The 19577-nt window shown below is 35.3% G+C and overlaps 2 protein-coding genes across 2 annotated transcripts in view; both read left to right on the top strand.

Moving 5' to 3' along the window:
* LOC111053631 (ATP-binding cassette sub-family B member 10, mitochondrial) overlaps window positions 1–1954 on the top strand; it is a 37300-nt gene extending 35346 nt beyond the window's left edge. Inside the window, 1 exon segment of the mRNA XM_039438452.1 lies at window positions 1683–1954. Within this exon segment, the coding sequence (XP_039294386.1) occupies window positions 1683–1843 (161 nt within the window). The 3' untranslated portion in view covers window positions 1844–1954.
* Window positions 1955–4850: 2896 nt separating this feature from the next.
* Window positions 4851–19577, top strand: part of LOC111049327 (protein Smaug homolog 1) — a 28341-nt gene continuing 13614 nt past the window's right edge. Inside the window, exons 1-5 of the mRNA XM_039438451.1 lie at window positions 4851–4997; window positions 5684–5813; window positions 6359–6555; window positions 12205–12427; window positions 16521–16585. Of these exons, the coding sequence (XP_039294385.1) occupies window positions 6363–6555; window positions 12205–12427; window positions 16521–16585 (481 nt within the window). The 5' untranslated portion in view covers window positions 4851–4997; window positions 5684–5813; window positions 6359–6362. The remainder of the gene's footprint in view (window positions 4998–5683; window positions 5814–6358; window positions 6556–12204; window positions 12428–16520; window positions 16586–19577) is intronic.

Raw genomic sequence — 19577 nt, 5'->3', positions numbered from 1 at the left:
CTCAGATCTTGTTTCTCATCTGCGCGCTTGATCATGCATGACCACGCATGCAATTGCACATATATGCGCATCCAATGTGATCAAACACTCAGGGCCAGTTGCACGACCGTCTGTTAAATATGGACATTAACGTCGATTAACAAATAAGCGTTAGTTTTACGGATTCATTTCTGTTCCACCAAGATCGGTTAGTTTTTAATCCCGATTAAGTTTACCGGTTAACTAACCAAGATTTTAACGGTTTCACAATCCGGCAACACTGTAATTTAACTGACACAAAATAATTAAGGTTATGTTATTGAAGCGGTGAATTTGAAACTGAAAAAATATTAACAAACGAGATCATGGTCCAATATTATTAGACAAAGCAAAAATGAGTTTGATTTCAATTCTAATAACAGAGAATATTTACAAAATAGAGAACTGATAATGATAGGTATGTTTTAAGGTAAAAATGAGGTTATGTTATTGAAGCGGTGAATTTGACCATTCAATACAGAGGCATGCGCGCATGTGCCATGAGAATGCTCTGTCTGTCGCCAGTGTCAAGTGCTATGCTGCTACAACAAATCGAAAACTAACCTCAAAAATCAGAATTCAATTTTGAATGCTAATATCAGCTAAATACACTTCTCTATTCCATTAATGAATGAAATTCATTCATATATTTAGCCCATACTTTGAATTTTTTAGTTTTTTTTACCAAAAACTAATTGGAAGACAGCTATTAGTAGGTACCTAACCGGCGTTAGTTGGATTTAATTCCCCGTGAATGGCCTGTTAAAAATCTTTTACGTCGATTAGTTTAACCAGCGTTATTTTTCGATTTTTACCTTTGTGCAACCAAATTTTCTTCGTTTCAACTAATCGCGGTTAAAATGGTGCCAACTAATCAGAATTGAAAATTGTTTACGCCGGTTAGTTTAATCGGCGTTATCGCTTGAAATTTCTGTTTTGTGAAACCAAAATGCATCGGTTAGCACTAATCTCGATTAAAGTACAGCATTTAACCGACGTACGAAAAACTGGGGGTTAGCTTTAGGTACAGACCGGTAGATTAGACAAACACTCTACCAATTAGACACTCCCTCAAGAAATAAATGTTTTCATTTGGATTTTAATAGTTATTTGTGCAACTAGTGCGCAAAGTGACAGTTTGCTGCACCGAAAGAAACGTTTACGCCCGAGCCGTAGGCGAGGGCGGAATGGTTTCTTGAGTGCAGCAGAGGAACTTTGCGCACGTATTTCACATTAAGTTTTTCCTACAATTACCATTGAATATGAAAAGTGGGTAATTATGGGTAAAATTGCCTGAAATGCATCAAATGTTTTTCTGTGTAATTTTATTATTGATAAAAACCTTAATTTATTGTAAAATTGAATAAAAATGTTGTCTTTGGTTATAATATATAATGAATAATAATTAGCGCGTTGTGCTTGGTTGCACGTCTGCTCACTATAGCAGCCACAGCAGTCACTGTTACCAACTTCATTTTGATTTTTCTGCACTGGTGCTCCATATAACTTACTAAGTATTTTGCGTTGCCATGTTGCAAATCTGGAGTGCAGAAAAATGTTTGCCGCACTAGAGCGGAAAAGTGATTCTTTGCGTTCTGTAATCAGTGCAGCAATGGCCACTTTTCAACGTAACTGTAGGAAAAATTAATTTTCTTGTTTTGCAGATCAAATAGCCGTGTTAAAGGATGGAACTGTGGCACAAGTGGGAACTTACGATGAACTGATGAGAGATGAGTCCGGAGCTTTCAAGAAACTTGTGCAACACCAGACGTTCCAAGCTACTTCCCCGATCTTGAAAGATGTTGAAATGTTGAAGGTTCTCTAACTAACTGTTGATTACTTGTATGATTTTATTTAAGAAATTATTTTATCTATGTTATTTAGTTGATAATCAGGTGCTAAGAGCTTAACGAAGTAAAAATGGATGTTTGATAAACTGTGTAAAAAATATTTATTTTGAATTCCTCTACTAATCTAAAAATACTAGGGCATAGATTAAAGCTATTGAAACACATTGGAATATATGAAGTAGGCTACCCTTTTATTTGACCACAACAAAACTATAGTGAGGTCCACGTTATAATGGCAGTGGATTAAGATAGAAGAATAGCGATGCCGATTCTCTGCATTAATTAATTATATTTCTACACTGTCAAAAACATAATTGGCATCGTTTTGGACCTAGAAAAGGATAGTACCACCGGCTTTGTCCAATGATAGACAAGGTTCAAAAACAAAGTTCATCAAATACTGTCATTATAACGTGGACTTCACTATAGCTCCATCTCTTGAGCCATTTTCAAGTGTTAATGTCCATTTTTGCACTTGAAAAAGGCTCTTAAAGAGTTGATCTGTACTTTAGTAAGGTCCACGTTATAATGGCAGTGTTTGATTAGGAATGGTATTGCTATCGTCTACCATTCAACAAAGCGGATCGCACTATCTCTGTCTCGCTTTGCTCTGTTGCCAGTCGTCTTTTAACAATGTAGAGTTCATAATTATTAATTAACAAAATATTTAATCTTATGAAAAATTTATTATAAAGTTATTGAAAAATATAACTTCTCGCTTAATTAAATATAATTGTTTATTTTAAACGAGAATGAACAGTTAATACTACATCAATAAACCTGTATCATCTACCTACCGTTTATTGAAGGCATCGACAAGACAGGATCGGCAACGTTGTTCCCCTATATTTCTCCACTGCCGTTATAACGTGGACATCACTATAGTCCTGTTGTGATTAAATAAAAGGGTACTTGATATTGTATTCAATTGTTTCAATACTTTCCGTAGTCCTAAACATAAAATTGAAGAATATAAAGTAATGTTTATTCACGATATGAAAGGTAAGATACATAATAATGATATAATTTTCATATTGCTGACAATTGACTTGTTAGAGTCCGGTACAACATATAGGTAAAGAAAACCAAAATAACATTGACCATATCCTGAAAGTTATCTATATATATAAAAGCGAAATGGCACTCACTCACTGACTGACTCACTCACTCACTCGCATAACTAAAAATCTACCGGACCAAAAACGTTCAAATTTGGTAGGTATGTTCAGTTGGCCCTTTAGAGGCGCACTAAGAAATCTTTTGGCAATATTTTAACTCCAAGGGTTGTTTTTAAGGGTTTAAAGTTCGTCTTTTAGCATGTATATTCTTCTTCTCCCAATCTCTTAATTATAATTGAAATTTCCATATCATATGTTACTATAGAACTATAATCTAGATAGAGTACCTCTTCGAAACAGTTGTTAACTGGCAACTAAATTAATAATTTTGTCAGGTTGGCATTAAGTTGAGTTGACTTTGTTAGGTTGGCACCAAGTTGAAGATTTAAATGCATTTATCGCGGAAAAATTGATTGGGCACTTCAATCCTGGGAATATTATATTACTAGCCGTCAGGCTCGCTTCGCTCGCCATATCCGTTTAGCCAGACGTTTAGTCTGGACCCCCGACTGGATTGTTCTATCATATGATAAAAATGAAAAATGCAGGCGAGCGAAGCGAGCCTGCTGATCTCATTCTTGGACGATCCAGTCGGGGGTCCAGGGGGCGGAGCCCCCTGGCTAGACGGATATGGCGAGCGAAGCGAGCCTGACGGCTAGTATTGTATATTAATTTGTTTTCAAATTTGTGAGGAAAGGTAGACAGACTATTATGTTATATGTTTTGAAGAAATTAAGAAACAAAGAGGGTAGGTATTATGAAGCGTGCTTTACTTATTTTACTTTATCCGTCTTCCCAGCAGTCCTGTGGCTGCAGGAGTCGTCATATTTTAGGGATTATCTCCTGTATATGTATGTGTGATAATCTAAATATTATTCTATTATGTAGTAGTATGGCCGTTCAGTCAAATATCCTCTGAGCTGTTTTACGAAAACTCTATTTCCTGTGTTTGATTTCAGGTTTTCAAGTTGTAGAAAAAATACTCTGCATATGTTGGGGATCTGTAATATTTTCTTAGTTGGTGTTGAGGTAGATTTAGATTGTGTTGGTTTCGCAGGTTGTAGATGTGAAGATCCGATCTTAGTGTGGTTTTGTGTTCCTTGCTTGCACTATTGATTCCAAAATATAGAGCGATATGACTGTCAAAATTTTGCTGCACTTGAATAGGTCTCTGCAGTGCTCAATCCCGTGTATAAATTTTATTTATATAAAATTATGACAAAACACAAATCAATTACCTATATTGATCAATCATCTTCAACATATAGAGAGATATGTTCCTCTTTTTCACATTATACAATACATATTGTAAAGTAGGCCTACAGAGTAAGTTGGTATTAGAGTGTCAAGTATTAGCATATTTATTATTTAGTATTGGAAGCTGGTCACAACCAAAATAAATCTGAAATAAAAGCTCGCCAGCGAGTTATAAGTCAAAGAGCTCATAGAGAACATTACAACGAGCCACTATTTTGTGTAAGGTATTTCTCTATCAAGTGAATGAATGGTTCAGGTTAAATTTTAGGATCGAATGTAAATTAATCCGTTCCATAATTTGAATAAATCACTTATAAAACAAAATTTTGTCTTATTAAAATGCTATGAAATAGAATAAATAGGAATAATATTAATTATTCATCAACTAATGGATCCAAAACGGTAGCCTATTTTATAAAATGCTTTATAAGAGGCGTAATTAAAGATTTATACGCTTTATTTTGAAAGAATTATCATGATAGACTGTTGGACCGTTTTGAAAATGGTTTGATTACGCGCCATTTGGTGCGCTCATTGAGATCACCTTTTTCTGATGGCAGTGGATTTTATCAAGGATTCAAGGAGCAGCCATCACGTTATTTTGTGATTTGTGCAAATTTTTGTTGTCAATCACAGATGAAGACATAAAATGCCTTTATAAATTCTAAAAGGATTTAAAACGTTTTGTTTTTGACTCATTAAGTGCCGTGAATAAGTATTTACTAGTATGTGAAATAGCCTTCAGCAAATATTGGTAAGTGTCATATCAATTTATCTTTTGTAAGTGATCACAAAAATTCTTGGGTAAGATCTAAAACTACCTATTTATATTTTATTATTTAAATTACTTTCAATTTTATTGAATATATCCATCCGGCTTTAGAGATTCTTCAACTTGGATTTTAAATGATAGTCGAAATAATATTTATAGCCTTATCACTGCTTTGATGAGGAGCATTTGTTTATCTAACCTGTGTGGTTTTTTGCTCTTGAACTGTAATATAAACAAAACTGATCAATTTACGTCTTATCTAAGCTACTATGCTTTATTAACATATCTGGATCAGCTTACTGTATTGTTTCACGCCATTGATAATAAAATAAGCTATTGTATGTAATTTTCAACAATAATTATTTATGCCTAGGCTACCAAAAGTTTGGGCTTCTTAGGAAAAACAAATCAAACAAGTTTAATAAAATCAAATTAATTCTTCTTTTCCTTTTATTAGCTATAACTTAGTAAGCTAGTAATTTGATATAAATTCTTATTATAGGTACCGTAGTAGACCTAGTCAGATAAGAGATTTTTTTAGCTAGTGTATATATCATGGATTTCATCTAAAAACCACACAGGTTTCGTTTTTGTTTCATCAATAAGTAAACTTTGACGTATTCATGAACTTAGTTGCAATCCTGATTTTTTCTTTGATTCTTTCCTAGGGTTTCTTCAAATTACCCAATTCTTATTCAAGTAAGAAAAATGTGAAGAAATCAGCTCTGTCTCTGCCTGAGAAGAATAAAAGTGGAACTTAAATACTTCAACTTTCCGGAGATCGATCAATTTTAATCGGTAAGTTGGGTTTTCAATCTATTCAGGTTGAATGTTTTTATAAAAAAAGGCTAATCTTCAACATTCTTTTTTTATTTTATCAGGATTAATTGATCATTTGATGATTCTCAGTGATAATCATTTTATAAACTCGGTGAAAATGATAGAACGACAGGATTCCCACGTTCCCACTTTCAACAGAGCTACCACTGCTTATAGTTGATCGCTGTGATTCTCCTTCTCATTATTCTTCTTTCTCTTTACTTTTCCTCTTCCTTCCACCTCTTTTGTCTTCTCTTTTCTTCTACTCTCCTCTCTCTCTTTTTTCGTTCTCTCTTTCCTCTTCGTCTTTACTCCTGCTCTTTCTCTCCCTCTTTCGCTTCTCCTCCCTGTTCCTCTTCCTCTTTGTCTTTCCTTTTCATCTTCATCTTCTTCTTTCATCATCCTCCACATCCTTGTGTGGTGGAGAGGGCCCAGAGTCCTAACACCACCCTCAATAAAGGCGGAATAAATTCAATTCAATTATTGATCCCTTGCGATCTAACAGCTGTTTTGTCGTTTTGCAGTGCGATGTTCGATTCACAGCTGGCGACGGTTGTGTCATGGTTCGACACGTGGAACGAGACTGGTCAGGCGGTGGCGTTGATCAAAATGGTCACCCGGGTGTCACCCATCCAGGCCAGGTTCATTGCGATTGCGCTTGACCACACCCTCAACAAGTTCAGTGAACTCGCTCTACAGGAACAGGCTGCCAATAATCCAGGCAAGTAGGAGTTCAACTCACAATCTGATCAATTTAGAAAACAATCCTATCATATTAAACGAGTAATTTCTCTATATTTTTATATCTGGTTATTTATGTCCAACGGATCTCGAGAACGGCTCTAACGATTTTCAAGAAATTTGGAACATAGTAGGTTTATGATATGAAAATTCGATTGCACTAGGTCTCATCCCTGGAAAAACTCGCTGAAGGACATGAAAAGTATAATTCATCCTTGGCTGAAACAGCTGAGACTTTCTTCGTCTGTGGATAGTAAAAAGTGAGCTAGTGATTCTGTGGAAAATCAAAATATTGCATCCCCGAAATTCATAAGCTGACGTATAGCCAGCTGTAAAATCATCCGAAATTCATCCTTGGAAAATTAGATGATAATTTTGTCGTCTGTCGAAACAGAAGATGCGTGTGTGGGAGAGAAACATAATTATTTCCAGCTGTGTAATCAATCAGCGAGAAATATCATTTAGAAATTTTAATCGACTTGATCAAAATAATCTAATTTGTTGACATGAAATGATAATCATTCTAAACTAGAGTATATCATAGTTTTCAACGTTAATTATTATTTGACAATTTTAAGTGATTAGTGAGTGTTATTTTGTTATTCAATTTGGTTTGTAAATAATCTAAATCAGAACTATTTTGTTTACGAATGTTTGGACTGAAAATTGAACCTGAATTCAAGTGTATGGAACATAACCTACTTTCTGGACTATTTATCTATATATATAAAAGCGAAATGGCACTCACTCACTGACTGACTCACTCACTCACTCGCTCGCAGAACTAAAAATCTACCGGACCAAAAACGTTCAAATTTGGTAGGTATGTTCAGTTGGTCCTTTAGAGGCGCACTAAGAAATCTTTTGGCAATATTTTAACTCTAAGGGTGGTTTTTAAGGGTTTAAAGTTCGTCTTTTAGCATGTATATTCTTCTTATTCTCTTAATTATAATTGAAAATTGTCCATATCATATGTTACTATAGAACTATAATCTAGAGAGAGTACCTCTTCGAAACAGTTGTTAACTGGTAACTAAATTAATAATTTTGTCAGGTTGGCATTAAGTTGAGTTGACTTTGTTAGGTTGGCACCAAGTTGAAGATTGAAATGCATTTATCGCGGGAAAATTGATTGGGCACTGCTACTTCAATCAGAGCTATTCCTAGGAATATTATATACTAGCCGTCAGGCTCGCTTCGCTCGCCATATCCGTCTAGCCAGGGGGCTCCGCCCCCTGGACCCCCGACTTGATCGTCCAAGAATGAGATCAGCAGGCTCACTCCGCTCGCCTGCATTTTTCATTTGAGCATTTTTATCATATTATGTTAGGACGAACCAGTCGGGGGTCCAGACTAAACGTCTGGCTAAACGGATATGGCGAGCGAAGCGAGCCTAACGGCTAGTAATATAATATTCCCAGGATTGAAGTAGCAGTACCCAATCAATTTTTCCGCGATAAATGCATTTAAATCTCCAACTTGGTGCCAACCTAACAAAGTCAACTCAACTTAATGCCAACCTGACAAAATTATTAATTTAGTTACCAGTTAACAACTGTTTCGAAGAGGTACTCTATCTAGATTATAGTTCTATAGTAACATATGATATGGAAATTTCAATTATAATTAAGAGATTGGGAGAAGAAGAATATACATGCTAAAAGACGAACTTTAAACCCTTAAAAACAACCCTTAGAGTTAAAATATTGCCAAAAGATTTCTTAGTGCGCCTCTAAAGGGCCAACTGAACATACCTACCAAATTTGAATGTTTTTGGTCCGGTAGATTTTTAGTTATGCGAGTGAGTGAGTGAGTGAGTGAGTGAGTGAGTCAGTCAGTGAGTGAGTGCCATTTCGCTTTTATATACAGGGTGTTTCAGAAGTAGTGTCGAGAATTTTAGGGTATTGTACCTGGATGCTAGGAGACTACAAATGTCATATTTGAAGTGTCCAAAACTCAGCGGTTATCCTTATAGCTGCCATTTTGTTTTTTTCACTTAAAAATTTTTATCTCAAGAACGAAATGTTGTATTGATCTGAAATTTGGCATGAATATTTATGCTATAAAGACTCAACTATAAAAAATAAAAAAAATTTTTTCGTTGAAATTTCTCAAAATGGCGGCCATTTTAAATTTTTGATGGCGAATATCTCGAAAACCGTCCATTTTACAGAAAATTTACAAGAGACAAAAAAGTTAGCAAATTTTTTCACGATTCCAATGATACCTAATTTATTAGATTGGTCGAAGAATAACAGAGAAATTAATTTTTTTCGTACTGCATGCATGACCACTTTTCACCATTTAAAGATCAATATTAATTTTTTAATTCCAGATGTATTTAAGATGAAGCTTTGAAACTCGGTATGGCTCCATATGGGCAAACAGATGATTTTACAATGGTTTTCAGATGATAATGTTTGTCTTGTAAAAGTATTGTTGTTTCATTAAAAGTAAAGAACCAGATGTAGTGCTTCCTATTTCTTAGTCTCACGTTTCCTAGGTCTTATTTCTATCTTAAATTTTCAGTTTCAATATTTTCTCACGTTGCTTCTACACAAATATTTAATTATTGTAATGGAATTTAGTTCGCTGGAGTACACCGATATTCACTTCATGTATGGAGCAGCTCTTGGCAATGCGACCGAAGCAAGAAGAATGTATGCAGCTGCATTTCCAAATCGCCGTCTCCTTCCGACAAGGTTTCACAAGAACTCACAATCGGCTGAGAGAAGTTGGTTCATTTGAACGGAACAGGGTAATTGCTGGTAGGCCTCGAGCAGTTCGAAATGTTGCTTTTGAAGAGGAAGTATTGCAGAAATTCGATTTCAATCCTAGAACGAGTACGAGAGCAGTTGCAAAGCAAATCAATTCAAGTGCTTCTTCTGTGTGGCGTGTACTAAACAAGGAAAGACTTCACCCCTTCCGCTTTCAAAAAGTTCACTCATTGGTTGAACGCGACTATGAGCCAAGAGTAAACTGTGCCCGTTGGTTTCTTCAGCAAGACATTATCCAACCAAATTTTCTAGAAAATGTGTTATTTACCGATGAGTCCAGCTTTACAAGAGAAGGAATCTTCAACTCTCGCAACAGTCACGTCTGGGCCTTAGACAATCCTCATGAGGTCAAAGTGCGTGGTTATCAGCATAGATTTTCGCTGAATGTTTGGACGGGTATCTTAGGTAATCGCGTGATTGGACCATACATTCTTCCTAATCGTCTGAATTCTCCCACGTACATAACTTTTTTAAGAGACATACTACCAGAACTTTTGGAAGATGTGCCTCTTGCAAACAGATATAATATTTGGTTTCAACATGATGGTGCCCCTGCTCATTTCGGAAATGTTGTTACGGACATTCTGAACATGACCTATCGTCAGCGGTGGATTGGGCGGGGTGGACCAGTACCGTGGCCCGCACATTCACCTGACCTCAACCCTTTAGATTTTTTTTTCTGGGGCCATATGAAAGACCTTGTTTACAGCACGCCAGTAGAGAACGAAGAAGACCTTGTGGTAAGAGTGGTTGCTGCAGCAGGTGCCATTCAAGATGATGAAAATGCTTTTATAGCAGTTCGACGGTCCATGATTGAAAGGTGCAGACTGTGTAATCAAGTTGAAGGACGGCATTTTGAGCAATTGCTGCATTAGTATCAGTGAACCGATTTGAGTGAAATTAATATTTTTCAATGTAAAATAAAATTTGGAGGAAAGTTATTCTTGTATATTTCTGTAATAAGAACGGTTTTCATGAAATTATAAAAAAAATTAATATTGATCTTTAAATGGTGAAAAGTGGTCATGCATGCAGTACGAAAAAAATTAATTTCTCTGTTATTCTTCGACCAATCTTAATAAATTAGGTATCATTGGAATCGTGAAAAAATTTGCTAACTTTTTTGTCTCTTGTAAATTTTCTGTAAAATGGACGGTTTTCGAGATATTCGCCATCAAAAATTTAAAATGGCCGCCATTTTGAAAAATTTCAACGAAAAATTTTTTTTTATTTTTTATAGTTGAGTCTTTATAGCATAAATATTCATGCCAATTTCAGATCAATACAACATTTCGTTCTTGAGATAAAAATTTTTAAGTGAAAAAAAACAAAATGGCAGCTATAAGGATAACCGCTGAGTTTTGGACACTTCAAATATGACATTTGTAGTCTCCTAGCATCCAGGTACAATACCCTAAAATTCTCGACACTACTTCTGAAACACCCTGTATATAGATTACTAGCCGTCAGGCTCGCTTCGCTCGCCATATCCGTTTAGCCAGACGTTTAGTCTGGACCCCCGACTGGATCGTCCTAACATATAATAAAAATGCTCAAATGAAAAATGCAGGCGAGCGAAGCGAGGAGCGAAGCGATCCTGACGGCTAGTAGTGTATAAATCAAAATTCGGGGAAGAAACAGTTTTGGGCTGTGCCTGTTTGTCCTTCTCCAATCATTTTAAAGAATTGTGTTCTGTTTATCAATAGTTTATAAATAAATAACGAGCGAAGCTCGGTGCCCCGATATTCATTATTAAACGATAACTCAAGTTAAATTCTGTAAACTACTCCGAAGACTTCTGCTGCTACATTTATTGACTACAGGGAGAACAGCTAGTAAGACATTTGATGAAAGCTAACTTATATTAATAGAAATTGAATTGAGTCCAAAAATCGATATATGTATAACTGGACATATATGTATAACTGGACAATTGCCGTGCTACCAATTTTTCCTAAATCGGCTGGATAGCATTTCACACCTATTAACCTAAGGATAGTTGTCGGCTCCAATGTAATAGATTCTTGATAAACTATGAATGGATCTATCGCCTATGAATGAGAAATCCAATTTTCAGAGCAAATGAACTTATAATCTTCAGATGAATTTTGGCAATATACTACATAAATACACAAAGAACAATATCTTACAAGCCTAAGCATTTAAAGTTACTACGAGCTAAGTACTTATCCAGTTTACAGTTGAAAAAACAGTGGCTATTGGCTTGTATACACACAAATAGCAATATACGGACAAAATAGAACACTATAAACTGATTAAAACTCAAATTAAAACATTAATAAATTCACTTAAATAGAAAATTATTTAGAGAGCACAAAGTTACAACACACATCAGCCAGCCATGTTTCAGAGAGAAGAAGGACAGGAAAAGAGCAAAGCTTCTAGACACCTCAACGTTACGGACACGTCACCAAAAAATTATAAATTACAAGTTTAGAATTCACATTTTATATTTGTTCTCAATAAAACTTTATTTTGAAACTGTTATTTTAAATTTTTATATATCATCTCGATTTAAATAAACCATTTATCTATTAATTCTGTTAACCCAGCCTCGGTGACACCATGGAACAATGCAACAATCATTTACGATAATAAATTCTCAGTCAAAAAGTTTGTCTGTCTATCGATGACTCTGATATTTACTATAAAGTTTCATAGATCTCGAATTGAAGATTCGATTCCAACAAAAAAAAATGTAATATTACACAATATATAACTGGACTAATTGTTTGGATAGAATATTGTGATTGTTTGACAGGTTTTGTGGACATTCCATTGTTATAATAACTTATTTAGTAGAATAATCTGATTTATCTCATTTTTCTCAGGTTTTGTGGGCAGTCTACTATTGGAACGGAAGGAAGTAGCCATGGCTCAACTACTTTTACATCTGCCACTGCTCAGGCCTGATAACTATGAGGCAAAACAGCGCTATCTGACTCTGTTGCCCTCTGTCATAAGCCACTCCATCCAGACCTATTCCAACGTAGAGGAGGCCAGGCAACTGCTAGCCTACATCCTGATACATCCTGCTCTCAAGGACGCCAAAGGGTGAGTATGTATCATGGAAATAAGGTATTAAGATGGATTCCCTTAAATCAGTAACAATTAATATCAAAAACTTTATTGAACTAGATTACTATTTTCACTTTTTGTGTAGTTGAGAAGTTGTTATTGTGGTAATTATTCATATTGAATGAAAAAGACTAAGAAATTGTCAAAAAGCCACTGATTTATTGATAATTAGAAAGACCGGTTTCGGTTATTACACCATTGTCAATCTTTGATAAACTAAAACTAAATACAAGAGCAGCAGAATTTATACTAGTAGGCGAGTACTGCTATTGGTCGAGGGCATGAACGCCTGCCATAGGCCTAGCTAGACAGTCTCCTCCCACACAACGGTATGACAAATTGTCCATTCCTCTCTGTCCTGTTTGGTAGAGAGTTAGTGGGGAGGATATTTTTAATATTCTTTCTGAAGAATGGACATTGATATGTCCAAAGCTCCGCCAATTTATGTAGATGCATAACAATATTATCTATAGCTATTACCAATTGCTTTTTTCATATGAAATGCAGTTCAAAAATCATTTATTCTATATTATGTAAATTCATCCATAATTTTGCTGTATTGTAGGCTTTTGTATATAAGTGTAAAAGCCAGTATATATTGTAATCTATATAAAGTACTCACTCACTCAATCAATCAATCCTGTGCTAATAGATAATAATATCGTGTGACCTGGCTGGCTCAGGTCTGGTGTCAGAGTTTTCAGGTCGCAACGGATCAATTTCAGGGCCTCTGACACGACCTGACGACTGCTTTTTAGGCAGCCGGGATCGACGGCCTAACGTGTCCATCCGAAATACGGGAGTGGCCCAAGAAAAATATCTTGCCCCGGCTGGGATTCGAACCCGGGTCTTCGGATTACAAAGCCAGCATCTAATCCACTCGACTAAGGCCACTCCTACTGTCCTGTGCTGTTCTCTTCAGCATGAAGTATCTCCCCTCCTCCCTGACATCATCCACCATCTTCCTCAACTCCGCCCCAGCACCCATTGATTGAATAATAAATTTTCATAACTGAGATTCACTATTTTTTAAATTTGAATGAAAAAGACTAAGAAATTGTCAAAAACCACTGATTGATAATTAGAAAGACCGGTTTCGGTTATTACACCATTGTCAATCTTTGATAAACTAAAACTAAATACAAGAGCAGCAGAATTTATACTAGTAGGCGAGTACTGCTATTGGTCGAGGGCATGAACGCCTGCCATAGGCCTAGCTAGACAGTCTCCTCCCACACAACGGTATGACAAAATAAATGGCTTGGATATGGGAGAAGACTTGGATAACAATCCCATATTTAAGCCTTGTATCTGATAAGATAGGTAGGGAATTGAAGAGGAATGGATTTCATGTTGCTTTCAAGACCAAACCGTTTTTAAATAGTCTATTTAGCTGGAGTAAAGACAAAATTGATATTTGGGATAAAAGCGGGGTGTACAAACTTGAATGTGATGATTGTAATGCTTGTTATGTGGGTCAGACTGGTAGAAGTTTCAAAAGTAGAATTGAAGAACACATCAGAGATTGGAATAAACAAAATGGGGAATCTAACTTTGCAGAACATTTGATAACAAATAATCACAAGTTCACAGTTGAGGAGAATGTTGAGTTTCTGCATGTTAATAACAAAGGCAGATCTTTGAATATTCTAGGGGCTTTAGAAATAACAAGAGTAATTAAGGAAAATTCCCAGTATGGTTTAAATGACCAGATTCATTTCAACCAGTACAACACTACGAATTTAGTTTTATCATAAAATTGTAAGCATACATTAGTCAATAGTTTTTCATTTACTTATTTGTTTTATTATCTTTCACACTTGTTTTCTTGGTTCTTATTTTGTACTGAAAGTAAATTTTATTATCATGGCGATTCTGTTGCTTAAGCCGCCATTTTGTCATACCGTTGAGTGGGAGGAGACTGTCTAGCTAGGCCTATGGCAGGCGTTCATGCCCTCGACCAATAGCAGTACTCGCCTACTAGTATAAATTCTGCTGCTCTTGTATTTAGTTTTAGTTTATCAGAGATTGACAATGGTGTAATAATTGAAACCGGTCTTTCTAATTATCAATAAATCAGTGGTTTTTTTGACAATTTCTTAGTCTTTTTCATTCAAGATTACTATTAATTATTATTGACCGAGCGATGTGAGGTCTAAGACTCAAGTAGGCGGTATTGCATTTCTCTTTATGTTCCGCATTTACGGCGAAACGCGGTAATAGATTTTCATGAAATTTGACAGGTATGTTCCTTTTTAAATTGCGCGTCGACGTATATACAAGGTTTTTGGAAATTTTGCATTTCAAGAATAATATAAAAGGAAAAAGAAGCCTCCTTCATACGCCAATATTAGATTAAAAATCAGAATATACAATTATTCATCATAAATCAGCTGTCGAGTGGATGGATTATAAATTGCATGCAATTCAATATCTCAATGTAACTTAATGAAAAAAACAGCTGTTGTGTAGATAATTAATTATTGCATGCATTGAGGCATTCTCCCGACTTTTCTCTGCTTTCAACTGGGTAAGCTTTTAATGATAGTAGCATAAATAGCTGTTTACATAAAATTATTAGCATTGTCGATACAACAACCCAAACAGCCATTAGTCGTTTATTCACCGATATCTCGCCGACACGACAGACAGGACTGGACAGAATTTACTCTGATGGACAGTATTAGAGGAGACTGTGGTTTACAAGTGCGCGAGGTCCACTGTTCACAGAACTACTAGTTTATTATTTAAATAATTGACCGAGCAAAGTGAGGTCTAAGATTCAAGTCGACAGTTTTGCATTTTGTCTTTATTTATGTTTATATGATTATATTTATGTTCCGCATTCACAGCGAAACTCAGCAATAGATTTTCATGTAATTTGACAGGTATGAAGGGCCACTAAAAAAAACATACGGAAAATTAAAAATTTTATATCGAATAATTAATTAAATTTCAATTAAAAAAAAAAAAAATCAGTCAAACACATCTGCTTTGAACTTTGCGTCGACGCATAAGGTTTTTTGAAATTTTACATTTTAAGGATAATACAAAAGGAAAAGGAGTCTCCTTTGTACACTAATATTACCGTAAAAATCAGACTTTAGAATTGTTATCATAAATCAGCTGTCGAGTGGATTATAAATTGCATGCAATGACGCATGCAATTTATATCTGCGAATCCAGCTTAAGATAGTGAACGTGTTCGGTACAGAATGAATATACAGTGACAACTATTCATGCTCGTTTTTTGTCCGTATGGATATTTTGCAACTAACTAAATAAATTTACAACACAAAATTTTCCCAGTTCAGAGCACGGGCTACCTGCTACTTGATTGATAAGTAGAATTAGCAAAACTCGGTTGCACAAAAGCCGGTTAAATCTAAATCCTGATTAATACCACGAGAACCAATTAGAGAAGCCGTCTTTTCAAAAAAAAAAAACTCAGATTGGTTCTCGTGAAATTAGTTACGTTCAAAATTTAACAGGCTTTTGTGCAACCGGGCCTTATTCTTTCAATTATGAGGAAATACCATGACATCTCTTCCCAAACAATCAAATTACATCAATATTTGTTTTAAAAATTTAAAAAATCCCTAACCTGAAGGGAGGAGGAGGAGGAGGAGGAGGAGGAGGAGGAGGAGGAGGAGAAGAAGAAGAAGAAGAAGAAGAAGAAGAAGAAGAAGAAGAGAAGAAGAAGAAGAAGAAAATACCTGCAAAATCAGCGGCTAGTTGTTTATCGTCATTAGACTCCCACTCCTCCTTTCCATCCGAAGTGGGAGTGAGACTGTCTTCAGAGTCTGGCATCTCGAACCGGATGTCCAGTGGCAGCTTTTCGAAATCGGCAAATCTCACGCTGCGCTTCCTCTCATCCTCCAACTCCTGATTTTTCAGGGCTGTTTTCTCTTCGGCTGCAACACAATGACATTCCAAAATAGTATTCAGTACGATACCATGGGGATTTTAGGCCTAAAACTAAGATTTACAATTAAACCAAAAATTTATAATTTAACCTGAAATTTATAATTAATCTTAAAATTTACAATAAATTGTGCGTTGATTTCAGGCAATTTGAGCCCTGGAGAAAAGCCTTGGGTGAACTTATTATTATGAATGGCAATACCAACCAAGGTAAGTGACAATCATTTGAGTAATATGCAATTTCCAGTTATCAGTAGATTGTAATTTGTGAAATGTGCACAACTTTCAATATCACAATCAATATTACAGATTACAGAACCATGTGCATTTATAATTGATTGATTCATACAATAATATTTTTGTAATAATATTACAATACTTGGAATCGTTACTGCAATCACTTAGGTACATCGTTAATAATTATTAAGACTTTTTATACACGTGAAAAAGAAGAAGAAGTAAGAAGAGAAGAAGACGAAGAAGAAGAAGAATAAAGAGGAGGTGGAGGAGGAGGAGGAGGAGGAGAATAAGAAGTAAGAAGAGAAGAAGAAGAATAATAAAGAGGAGGAGGAGGAGGAGAATAAGAAGTAAGAAGAGAAGAAGAAGACAGGAGAAAAAGAAGAAGAAGACTTGAAGACTTTTTATAGAAGTAATTTAACTGTGAGTATCATTAAAATTGAATTAAGTTTTGTTGTATTATGAGAAATAATCAATGATAAATCGAAGAATTCCAGTCAATGATGCTCGAAAAGAGGGTGTAGAAAACCTTAAATATGATGTGATACACACTTTTACATTGAGATTATTGATATGGAGAATGTGAACAAATTAGAAATGTATCACTAAATTAGTTCAAAAATTTGGATCCGAATTTCAGAACAGGAATTGAGATGAGAACTGAGACAGAGATAAAACTGAGATGAGAAACGAAATTGAAGAAATATGAGCCAAATTGGAAAGTACATCATCAAGAATGATTGAGAAAGAGAAAATAAGGTAACCTTATGATATTCCTCTCCCAAATTTAGATAAGGTTACACATAGTCCGAAATAGGTCAAGTCTTGTAGTTGATTGAAACATATAAATTGAAATTGAAACAGTTGACGCTAAAAGATTGAAATTGAAACAGTTGACGCTAAAAGATTGAAATTGAAACAGTTGACGCTAAAAGATTGAAATTGAAACAGTTGACGCTAAAAGATTGAAATTGAAACAGTTGACGCTAAAAGATTGAAATTGAAACAGTTGACGCTAAAAGATTGAAATTGAAACAGTTGACGCTAAAAGATTGAAATTGAAACAGTTGACGCTAAAAGATTGAAATTGAAACAGTTGACGCTAAAAGATTGAAATTGAAACAGTTGACGCTAAAAGATTGAAATTGAAAAAGTTGACGCTAAAAGATTGAAATTGAAACAGTTGACGCTAAAAGATTGAAATTGAAACAGTTGACGCTAAAAGGTTGAAATTGAAACAGTCAGTGGACGCTAGCAATTTTATTCTAATATCCTTTTGTTAATTGACTTATGGGCCACTCTTTACATACTTGGAATTGCAATATAGATGCATTTCACTTGTGACAAGGGAGATACATCATGCAACTCTAGGGATCGGTTGCACAAAAGCCTGTTAAATTTTAATAATGATTAAATGCCACAAGAGCCAAACAGAGAAGACCTTAACTAATAAGACCCCATCATTACATCAATAATTAGAAAATATTTTGAAAAGACTATTAAATAAGGTCTTCTGTGATTGGTACTCATGGCATTTAATCTTGATTGAAATTTAATAGGCTTTTGTGCGTGCAACCGTGCCTGAAAATGTGGTTTTGAGTTTTGAGAGCATCTATTACATAGAGTATTTATTTCATCCCATAAAATAGACCTATTATTATTAAAGTACGCACCCCGTAGCTTTGTCTCCATGACTTTGAAACGGCATATAGGCAAGGTAACGTTCGCGGGGTAATATTCACTGCTTTGCAAAAACATCAGGCTACAGTTACCCTAGATCCCCAGATAGAGGAAGCTCCCTACACACAGATATTCTTCATGAATGAGAGATTTGCTACGTATCACCAACAATTAAAAGAGCATGTTGAACGAATGTCAGCTGATAGGATGTGTCGTGCTGAAAGGACGTAGGCTACTCCAAAAAACTCCTTGTGTAAGCTCCTTGGGTATCTTTTCGGATGCAACACGTTGCTTTTGAGAAGATACAAAAGAGCACCGGTTGCTTAAGAAAAGATACATTAAAGATCCTGGTTTATCTTTTCGGATGCAACAACAACTTTTGCGAGAATACAAAAGAGCATCTGTTGCTTATGGAAAGATACATTACAGATCCTTGTGTATCTTTTCGGATGCAACACGTTGCTTTTGAGTAAATACAAAAGAGCATCTGTTGCTTATGGAAAGCTACATTAAAGCTCCTTGTTACTTTCCTTGCCCTATTACCATAGGTAAGGAAAGTATTGCTTTCCAAAAAAAAGGTACCCTAATTTCAAGTTTTCTATACGTTTCAAGGCCCCCTGAGTCCAAAAACATGATTTTTGGGTGTTTGTCTGTGTGTGTGTATGTTTGTGAACACGATAACTCCATTCCTAATAATTAATCGATTAACTTGAAATTTTAAACTTAAGGTCCTTATACAATGAGGATCCGACAATAAGAAATTCAATAAAATTCAATTCAAGATGGCGGAAAAAATGGCGGATAATTACTAAAAAACCATGTTTTTCACGTTTTTCTCGAAAACGGCTCTAACGATTTTCTTCAAATTTATACCATGGATTTATAAGCCCTATCAACTGGCATGAGTCTCATTTCTGGGAAAATTTCAGGAGCTCCGTAATATTCTTGAGAAAAATGGAGGATAATGACTAAAAAACCATGTTTTTCACGGTTTTCTCGAAAACGGCTCTAACGATTTTCTTCAAATTTATACCATGGATATCTATTTATAAGTCCTATCAACTGGCATAAATCTCATTTCTGGGAAATTTTCAGGAGCTCCGTAATATTCTTGAGAAAAATGGCCGATAATGACTGAAAAACCATGTTTTTCACGGTTTTCTCGAAAACGGCTCTAACGATTTTCTTCAAATTTATACCATGGATGGCTATTCATAAGCCCTATCAACTGACATGAGTCTCATTTCTCGGAAAATTGCAGGAGCTCCGTAATATTCTTGAGAAA

Source organism: Nilaparvata lugens, chromosome 11, assembly GCF_014356525.2.
Source record: "Nilaparvata lugens isolate BPH chromosome 11, ASM1435652v1, whole genome shotgun sequence".
In the NCBI taxonomy this organism is placed as follows: Eukaryota; Metazoa; Arthropoda; class Insecta; order Hemiptera; family Delphacidae; genus Nilaparvata; species Nilaparvata lugens.
Note: the sequence above shows the minus strand (reverse complement) of the source record. Positions and strands in the feature narration are given on the sequence as shown.